Genomic DNA, 10064 nt, shown 5'->3' on the forward strand with positions numbered 1-10064 from the left:
TCAAGCCTGCTGAACTCTCTGTAGTCACCGCCTGCAGCAAGGCAGCTGTTAATTATTACAATCATAATCCTTTAATATTGCAAAAGGTAATGAACAAGACATTACTGACAAAGTAGTCCTGCTTTGAATTACTTTCAACTTTTGATTTACTAATGTACAATTTTTTTCTTTCAAAATTTTGCAAAAGTGTGAATGACTGCTGAAAACACGTATCAGCAAATGTTTTAGACGTAACACATTTAAACCCATCTGGAAAGACAAATTTCACTCCAGCTGTTACTACAGGGTAGAAGGAGGGCAGACGGCAAAGACGAGCAGCTGCAGAAATCCTGATGAAAATGTAGAGACAGAAAGAACTCTTAAACAAAACAGAGGTTTGTTAAAATGTCATGCATTTATTCACTGTTGATTGACAACACAATGTCTGATTTTGGTGTAAAGGTGAGATAGGTCAGGATAGTGTTTGACTCGGTCTGGTTGGGTGAGGGTTAAACTCCACACAAAAAGAAGCAATTTTTACCCTCAGTAAATATGAAGCAACTATTTTGAGTCATGAAACTGAAAAATATCACATCAAATTTTTTTTTAGTTCAAATCCTTCATCTTTAATGAAATTGTAACAGTTAAGCCTTAATCTGAACATACTACATAGTACGTGGAAAATTCACATGTGGTTAAAGTTTTAGTACGAGTGGAATGTGGTCAAACTGACTCCCCGCGCCCCTGCTCTCCTTTGGGAAAACCTCACTTATCACACTCACACTCTCTGCTTATTCCTGGTGATAACGAAGAGGAGGCACTTGTGAAATGAGCATTTGGACTACAATCCAGGTGTGTTTCTATGCCTGTGAGAGCTGTGGCGACAGGATGAGATTAGCTACAGGTGCCTCCATCACTGGCAGGGAGCACGTCTGCTTGCACGGGTTCAGCTCTCAGCCTGACTATTAAGACATAACCAATAATATATGACAATTAACACCTGACTATTAGGTATGTCAGTGAAGAAGAAAGGAGTGAGAGTGGAAACAGGAAAACACAAAAGCTGAGGCATCTGCCCCCCTAATGTACAGACCTATACACATTGCACTGTCTGTATTTGATTTTTGCACGTGTAGCTTTGGGAGATTAAAGACTTGAGCACTTTGACATTTCCTCCTTCTCCTCCCGAGACTTGCCGTTGGTCACGTCAGCAGACGTGCTTTGGTGCATCGGTGACGTGCTCTTCTGGTGGCCTCACAGCTTGGAGATAGGTGGTCTCATTCTGGCTGCTGCTCAAGCTGCTGTTCCTGAAGGTGGCCATAGGGGGGGCTACCTTCACACCTTTCAGAGTCATTGAGCCATCTATGGCTTTACGGAGCTAGATGAAGAAAGAAGGCAGGAATTGTTCAATTCCAGGTGAGTAACATCCCAATAAAGTTGTTTGAGCCATGCAAACACAAACATAACTCAAGGCTTTAAGCTCATAACAAATTTCCCACGTGTGGGACTAATAAAGGTTATCTTATCTTATTATTTTGGATTGCAGTTTAATTTATATGGTGCCAGATCACCACCATAGTCATATAGCATTAAAGGGAGAAAGAGGTGGTGACAGTAGAGAGAAAGAAACAACGTAGTAGTAGTGCCAGTTGCACGACCTGCTTTTTAAGGCTCAGTTTCTCATGCCTGAAGACTTTATATGTACAGCACATAAAAATTCATATCTAATAAAAGCAATGATGTATACATTTTATGTGCAAATTAATCTATTATCCCCGCATTAAAGGAACATATGTAATGTGTTGTTCTGTCAGTACATAATAAGAATGCTTTTTTTTCAGCTGTATAATTTCTTTATTAAAAAGGGTGTACCTCAATGTTTTGGTCTTTCAGAGCTTTTCCTTTAATTGGCTTCTTTTAAATATGGGATGTTTTGGCTGTTGTGAGTAAAAGTGCTGCAGATCCTGTCAATGTGCTCTGAGAGTTTAGCTGTCCGTCGATCAGAGATTTGACAGTGTCTGTGTGAGAGACGGGCAGACTGGGAGAGGATGGGTTTATCTGCCCTGACTGGGTTTGTGTTTTTTCTTGCTGTTGGACAGAGGTGGGACATAATTCTCTCACCCCAACCGGTCGCAGCAGATGGCCCCGCCCCTCCCTGAGCCTGTTCTGCCGGAGGTTTCTTCCTGTTAAAAGGGTGTTTTTCCTTCCCACTGTCGCCAAAGTTCTTCCTCATAGGGGATCATATGATTGTTTTTCTCTGTATCTACTGTACAATATAAAGCGCATTGAGGTGACTTTTGTTGTGATTTGGCACTGTATAAATAAAATTGAATTGAATTGAATTGAACAAAGTACAAATACTTTGTTACTATACTTTAGTACAATTTTTAGGTATCTGTACTTTACCAGAGGACTTAATTTTCTGACTTCTTTTTACTTTTACTCCCTACATATTTAAACAGATATCTGTTCTTCTTACATTTTCAAAACAGGCTCATTGCTTTTGCTGTAACAGATATGAGTTATTATTTCACATCACTGCAAGCCTCCAAACACCAAACTGGTGTGAGTCTAAACAGAAACACATGAAAGGATGTCTGTTTGTTTATTAATCACAAGGAAATGTCATAGAGAAGTCAGGGCTTAAAAGTGGGACGGTGGTGAGTTTTTGGTTTGTTTTTTCCTTTCAACATCGGAACGACTGCAGGTCCATAATTTGCGGTTGTGATACTTTGGCATCTAGCTAGCCCTACAGAAGAGGAGTGAGCATAAGCTTTTTTTTTTAAATTGTGAAGTTATTGTGACTTTTCAACTCAGCAAACACACAAACTGTGTGCTGTTTGTCTCACAGTGTGTTGCAGCTAAAGTGCAGCTGCTGGATTTCACAGGGAGAGAAAAGAAAGAGCGCTAGCTTCACTCAGAGATGGAGAAAGATGAGAACGACGGGCAGACTAACTGCTGTCACTCACAGGTCAGTGCAGGATAAACAGGTTAGTTTGCTGCACTGTGATTGGTTTAAAGTAAAGAACAGTGACTGCTGCACAGCGGCTGTGTTTCGTGGTCACAGTGTAGCACAGATTCATTCACTGAATTCCACCTTCACACCAACTTCATCCAGTCTAATGTAAAAGCGGCATAAACAGTGTAGAGTCAGTGCAGGAAACATCTGGTTGAATCCAGGTGTGTTAGCAGCTCCGCTGATCACAGCCTGTACACTAAGAAAATCTACTGGAAATGAATGTGAGTTTGATTCTTTTCCCCACACTGAACCATTACAACCAGTTTAGTTTAGTTTAGTTTCCCCCACTTTAACCTCTGACGGTGCACATTTCCCTGTTCACAGTCCCCAACTGTAATGTAGGCATAAGAAAATAGAGCTGCTTTCTATTTACTTCTGATTCAAGATGAGAATATTTAGAGTTTAATAAAGTTTGTATTAACATCTACTGATATTATTTTAATATTATGCTAATATAGCACAAAGTTCAGTTAGCTTTGCACAGAAACAGAAACATCCTCCAAAGAGCTTTTCAGAGCCTGTACGTTTTTACTTTTACTGGAGTAAAGAAGTTGATTCTGTACTTCAACTTTTACAGTAATATTTTTTAATAGTAGTATTTGTACTTCTGCTTGAGTACAGAATGTCTGTACTTTTACCAACTCTGCTGGTGGAGCGCAGCTGATTAAGTGATCAAACCCATACACCCCAAAAGTCCTGTAAAGAGAGACTATTACTTCTTTGATGGAAACCACCCCGATGAGGCGTCCGATCCTGGTGACGTAGGCGTGGTCGAGGCCCAGCAGAGAGAAGATGGTGTAGGTCTGTAGGAAAACAGCAGAGGTCTGTAGGTAAAAACTTTCTTCTTACCTAAAGTCCAGTTTGGAAAATGCACCACTGATCTTAATTATCCAAACTTCACCAATATCTAATCACATTTGAGTCATTCAACCTGTCACATTTTCAGTTAAATGGGATTTTTTTTTTTCCACTGTGGGAAATTTGCGAGGGGGAACCGACATGCTTAACAAAGCCGTGTACACCTGTGGACAGAAGACTCTCTATTAACTCGACTTGATGGCTTTAAGAAATGTTTGAAGCTAATCAAAACACATTTGTTTAATCTGCACATGTGACCTGCACACAGGATTTTATTGGGTGTATTATGTGTGTTACGGAAGTAATATAGGCTACTATTTTGTTAAGTTTAGTGAGGCAGTAATATGGGCTGCGGTTAGCATACATACAACTGTGGTCAGTAGTTTACAACACTCATCATGAGCATGAATATCATGGTGGCTTTTAATGGTTTCTTTGAACTGTTGAATGATTGAGCAGCGTCTTTAAAAAGCAGGAACTGGGTGCACAAGTTCAGATCTGTTTAGGATTTTCTCCACATGTGTTCAAAAGTATACACCGACTTAAATCTTTAAATAAGTGGTGCTGAAAGTTGGATGATGTCTTTCAACTTTAAAAGGCAGAATCTGTTGACTTCTCAGTCGTGGTCACGTTTGTCTATAGCCGAGGGCTGTTAGCAGACAGTTAAAGTGGCAGCTCGATGAGGACCATTAGCACACATCTGTGAAGGCACTAATATTGGTTAATGACACATGCTGGTTTTGGAGTTAGTAGTTTTCATAAGGACCTTCCTTTTTCAGCAAAACAATAGTTATTCTTTTTCCTTTTCTTTGCAGTTGATCTGTATCTGAGATGTATTTGTTTTTCCTTTGTTTTTTCACTTTGCTCTTATAACATCAAATCTTTGTTTTTCTCTAATTGATCATTGTTAGGACAACGTTGAGCCATCACCCAGTCGGCAAAAAACATTTGCCACAATTGCTTTGTTATGGAATACACTTATTTTGAAAGTAACAGAAATGGTGCAGTTTGAAATTGCAGTGTGTATATGTAGACATGATGTAATATTATATATGTATTATAATATTATATATATATGATGTAATATATACATTTTGTTCTGTCAAACTGTTTGTGGATCTTTTCATTTTAGGTCACCTTGCATTAATTTATCATTTTAAATCATACGTACGTTCTTTAAAGGATCAAATACAAGTCAACCGTTGTCCCCTAACCCCAAAACACTGGAAAATACTGCTGTCACTGTGACAGACACATACAGACTGACTGTCGCAGTATTCAGAATTCAAACCTTATGCAGTGATGTACACTCCAGCAGCTGGATCAGGGCAGGGTTAATCTTGCAGTTGTTGAAGTTGACCCTCTCATCAAGTTGCCTTGCCTCCCAGTCTGTAATCTGCAAGTCAACAAGAGTGAAACTCCTTTTCAGCATCCCGTGTTGGATTGATCACTTCATAGCAGTTAGTGATCTACATTATTTTCCCTTAAGATGACTTTAGTTTGTAATAAATGATTTGCTTACAGTAATACAACCTGTCATTTTTGGCCTAAAGTGTATTTTTTGAATAATTAGGCCTCATCTTATCTTAAACACCAACAGAGCAATTTGCTGTCACACTGCTGGCTAAGACTCGCCTCTGTCAGTGCGCCCCAGGGTGGCTGTGGCTACAATGTAGCTGCCATCACCAGTGTGTGAGTGTGTGGATGACTGGATGTGTAAAGCGCTTTGGGGTCCTTAGAGACTAGAAAAGCGCTATACAAATACAGGCCATTTACCATTTAAGACAATCTGAAAACAGTTCCATCACCTTCTTTTCAAACTCTTGTTTTTGAAGATGTTTCGCCTCTTATCCAAGAGAATTCCTCATTTCTAAATCTGAACAGGGGGCTGGGTGGAAACCTTTGTAGTCCCCCCATTTTCTCATGTCCCAGAGCAACGAACACTCTACTGCGACCGCTTGTGATCTGCTCATTGGTTGCTCTGTCTGTGTGGATTGTCTGAACATCTTACCTCACTAGTGGGATCTTGAACATCTCGATCATCTTGTACCTGAGAAGCAACAGAAAGCAACGATAGTCAGCGTGTACACTGAACCCAATAACACAACTCAGTGTGAATGCCACAAACACAGGTAAAGGCAAACAACAGCCCTCAGCAGGTTGTTACCTCCATAAACATTTAGCACTATGTCTGTGCACAGAAGATGGACAAAATGACATGAGTCACTGAATGAGTGACTACAAGGACATCAACATTGCAACTTAAAGCTGATGCTGTTTGATGATGACGTCCAGTGTCAAACTACCAACGCTGTGCTTTGAAGCAATCTGCCAAAATACTCCAGAGGTCTGAGTGAGACGGGCTATGTTAGGACACCTTTCTGCAGGGTGGAAGTGTGGGTGTGTGGGTGTGTGGGTGGGATGTCACTCTTTTACCTCTTCTGCATCTGAACTAGCACAGAAAATGCTTCTCAGTGTGACTCCTGATTCATCTCGTGAGCCTGCATCAGAGACAGAGACACAGACACACAGACCGCAACATAGTCAGGAGGTCCAGCTTAGTGAGCTCAGGGAGTGAAATTAGCTGGTTTGTCTTGTATTTTTAATCAGTGGCCACAAAGCAAACATTTAAAGTGTGAGCTAGAAAAACCAGTGTTTATACCTATTTAATTCAAACAGTTTCAGGAGCTGCTCGTCACATAAGGAACAGAGAGAGCAAAACCCACACTTCTATTGAATTTCTATTTCCTTTTGTTTCGAGCCACATCAATCTGGTCTTCTGAAACTCTGCTGTGTGCATGTATTTGCACAGGTAAGTGTAGTTCTTACTGTTGGAAAGCTCAGTGGGTCGCTCCACCACAGGCGGCGGGTTCAGCTCCTCATTAGTGACCTACACACACACACACAGACTGATTAAACAAAATCACAATCACGTGCACTACTGTGGGCTGATGCAACAGAAACACGAGCACACGAATGAAGAGAGCAAACCTGCAGCACCAGAGCTACACTAAGAATTCTCATATTAGTCTGGCCTCAAATGTATGACCTCAGTCAATCCCCCTGCTGACTTTCCTTTCCCTGACAACATTTTCTCTACGTATACTGAGGATTTTTGAAATGGCCAGAAAAAAACACATCATGTTTTGCCAAGAAAATATGCTTATCAACATATCAGACAATATCAAATCAAAAGCAGACAGTATCACAGCAGACTGCTCGACTTCCACATCCATGCCTGAGGACGCTCTGCTTAGCCACTCACTCATGTTAAGCAATGCAGTGCAGCAGCTGCAACAAAACATCTTTCATCTATAGACATCTATCTGCAACCTGTCTGCCAATTTCAGTTTATTTCCTCTGCAAACACAGAAATGACCTTGTGCATTCATTCAATTCAACACTTTGATACACAACAATTGCTATGAGCAAGCAATGGACCAGACGGGGTGTGGAGCGAGAGGAAGAGTGAGAACTGAGGAAAAAAACAATGAAGCATGAGCAGGTGAATGGGTGAACATAACAAACATGCAGATAAGTCCAAAGTTTCAGGTGAAAGAAAATGTTGAATCTGTCACTCATATTAGAGCTCCTTTCACAAAGCATGCGTCCTCCTGTGACCTCTCACCTGGATGTGGCCTTCCTCCGGGCCTGTCTGCAGGCTGCTGTTGTTATTGCTGGGTGGGTTCGACTCAGTGGAGAGGAGCTTCTTCGCCTCAGCGCCTCGTTCTTTGATGCACTGCAGACGTCTGGCACAGCTGAGCTGCTGCGAGAGCAGCGACTGGAGCTGGGTACGCTCAATGGAACCCAACAGGATCATTGACTCTGAGAGAGGAGGATAAAAAGGGGCGAAGGAGCAGGTTTTTATGTGAGATAAGGGAAGAGTGTGTAAACTTGTTTTAGAAATAAGGAGTGAGCTAACTGTGGCGATCCCAACCATGTCCTTGAGGCATGTCCTCTTTCTTAAGGTCACATATATATATTTTTTAGGCCTGCTTCTTTTTCTTTCGTCCTCCACTTGTACAGTTGCCTCTTACACTCAACAAAAATATAAACGCAACACCTTTGTTACTGCTCCCATTCCCCATGGGATGAACATAGAGACCTAAAATTCATTCCAGATACACAATATAACCATCCCTCCCAAACAGTGGTCACAAATCAGTCCAAATGTGTGGTAGTGGGCACATCTGCTATATTGAGATAATCTATCCCACCTCACAGGTGTGCCACATCAGGATGCTGATCTGACATCATGAGTAGTGCACAGGTGTACCTCAGACTGCCCACAACAAAAGGCCACCCTGGAATGTGCAGTTTTTTGCGCTATTGGGGGTCTGGGGACCCAGAACCGGTCAGTATCTGGTGTGACCACCATTTGCCTCATGCAGTGCAACACATCGTCGATTCTAATAGATAAAGTCATGTTAAAAACAGACGTATCTATTGTTCATGTATGTGTTTATTCATGGGGGTAGTGAGTTATTATATGAACATCACAGTGTGTAGCAGTGACTTACCAGCTGATTTGAGCAGGGGTAGAGCCTTTAGTCGACTTTTCATTAGGATGTTTAGCAAGTCTCTGTAGCTGCAGCTGAGTGTGATGTACTGCACGTCGCGCACCATAATGTCCTCCACACGAATGTTATACACCCTGAAATGAGAACGGAGAGGATTATGAATCTGCTGTAGATAGGAAGGACTCGCGAGAGTAGGAAAAACATGAGCATGCTTTTAGGGAAATAAATGGCAGCAACAAAGTTCTGTAGGAAGATTTTTTTTTTTTATAGATTCTTGTTTAATTCCATGCAACTCCATTTTAATGGGAGGAGAATCGGGCCCAGTGAGGAGCAGCCAACCGCTGTGACTGACCAGCTTCGACTTGAACATCGAAGAAGACAACTTTATGAAGTTTGTATCATTTCAGTCACCAAATACCTGATCAGATATTAACTTAGTATTGTTTATGTACATTGATTTCAAGCATTTCCAAATGTTCTTAATTACCTACGTAATACGTTAGTTTTTTGTTTGTTTGTTTTTTGGGGGGGCAGTTATTATTAGCTTTTAATAATTAAACAGTTAAAATTATTCTTGTTTGATGTTTCCCACTTCTAGTTTTTCAAAAGGCCAAAACCTATTTATCATGACAGTTGTGTGCTTGTGTTTCTCCAGTGTATACATACTCGTGCTGACCCCAGCCCAGCTCTGGGAGATAGGGAAGCTTCTTTATCTTGATGATGGAGTCATAGATGGAGGGCTGCAGGGACTGGGCCACAAGGTTGGCCAGGACCACTGCTATCAGGGCCGGCAGAAGGTGGGAGATCTGTCCAGTCAACTCAAGCACCATGACCACGGTGGAAAATGAGTGGCTGACTGCTCCGGACAAAGCTGCAGCACCTTTTGTTGGGAAGAGGAACAGCGAGAGAAATTACTGCTTAAATGTTTGTGTGCTACAGTTGTGCCAAAAACCCAGTTGCAGCATGGCAGACCAACAACTAGCCTAGCCAGTTGAGGCACTAGTTCAAATGGTGACCATACAGCGTGACTTTCGTGGCCTTCTGCAGGACTAGTCCAAGTGCCAGATGGATGTGGTGGAGAGCCTAGCTGTAGGGTTGGCTCCTTGCTGGCACCACCACTACTCCCAATGTGGAGGTGACTCTATACCACATGGGAGAGGGTGCACTTAAGGAAGATTGGACACTGTGGCTGCTGCCTCTGCTGATGAGGAAGCTCAGCTGGCGGCTCTCAGCTCACCTGTGATGGCAAGGGGTTGTTTTGCAGATGGCCAATGGGAAAATGTTGACCAGCTGGAGCTAACACTGAAGGACCACCTCCAACGATTCACAGGAGACTTGACGGAGCATGAGGACCGGCCGTACTCTTATGCCAGACGCCTTGTTTGGCGCAGTTGCCAGGTGACTACCGCCCTATAGTTGTGGCCCGGCCCTGGCTCTGGTGGAGACGGGGGTACTCGAACACTTTGTGGAGGGGCTCCCCGTAGGGCTGGGCGATATATCGAGTTTTTTTTAAAAATATCGATATATTTTCATACGAGATATAAGATGTGACAATATCGTTTATATTGATATAGTCTATGTTATGTTATAATTATACTTGTGGAGCTGCAGGTTTGCCTGTCTTTCGTCCACTTTCGTCTCTACGCAATGTTATTCGGCCTCGCCTCTCCTTCACTGAACACAACTCC

The 10064-nt window shown here is 42.1% G+C and overlaps 1 protein-coding gene across 1 annotated transcript in view; it reads right to left on the reverse strand.

The window, feature by feature from the left end:
• Window positions 1-375: 375 nt before the first annotated feature.
• LOC102214778 (chloride channel protein 2-like) overlaps window positions 376-10064 on the reverse strand; it is a 19660-nt gene continuing 9971 nt past the window's right edge. Inside the window, exons 5-13 of the mRNA XM_005753719.1 lie at window positions 9043-9256; window positions 8377-8510; window positions 7485-7681; window positions 6686-6746; window positions 6293-6357; window positions 5868-5906; window positions 5148-5252; window positions 3715-3801; window positions 376-1357 (exon numbers count right to left, since the gene is read on the reverse strand). Coding sequence (XP_005753776.1) covers window positions 1187-1357; window positions 3715-3801; window positions 5148-5252; window positions 5868-5906; window positions 6293-6357; window positions 6686-6746; window positions 7485-7681; window positions 8377-8510; window positions 9043-9256 — 1073 coding nt within the window. The 3' untranslated portion in view covers window positions 376-1186. The remainder of the gene's footprint in view (window positions 1358-3714; window positions 3802-5147; window positions 5253-5867; window positions 5907-6292; window positions 6358-6685; window positions 6747-7484; window positions 7682-8376; window positions 8511-9042; window positions 9257-10064) is intronic.

The sequence above is a fragment of the Pundamilia nyererei genome, unplaced genomic scaffold (assembly GCF_000239375.1).
Source record: "Pundamilia nyererei isolate P.nyererei 1_Seehausen unplaced genomic scaffold, PunNye1.0 scaffold00458, whole genome shotgun sequence".
In the NCBI taxonomy this organism is placed as follows: Eukaryota; Metazoa; Chordata; class Actinopteri; order Cichliformes; family Cichlidae; genus Pundamilia; species Pundamilia nyererei.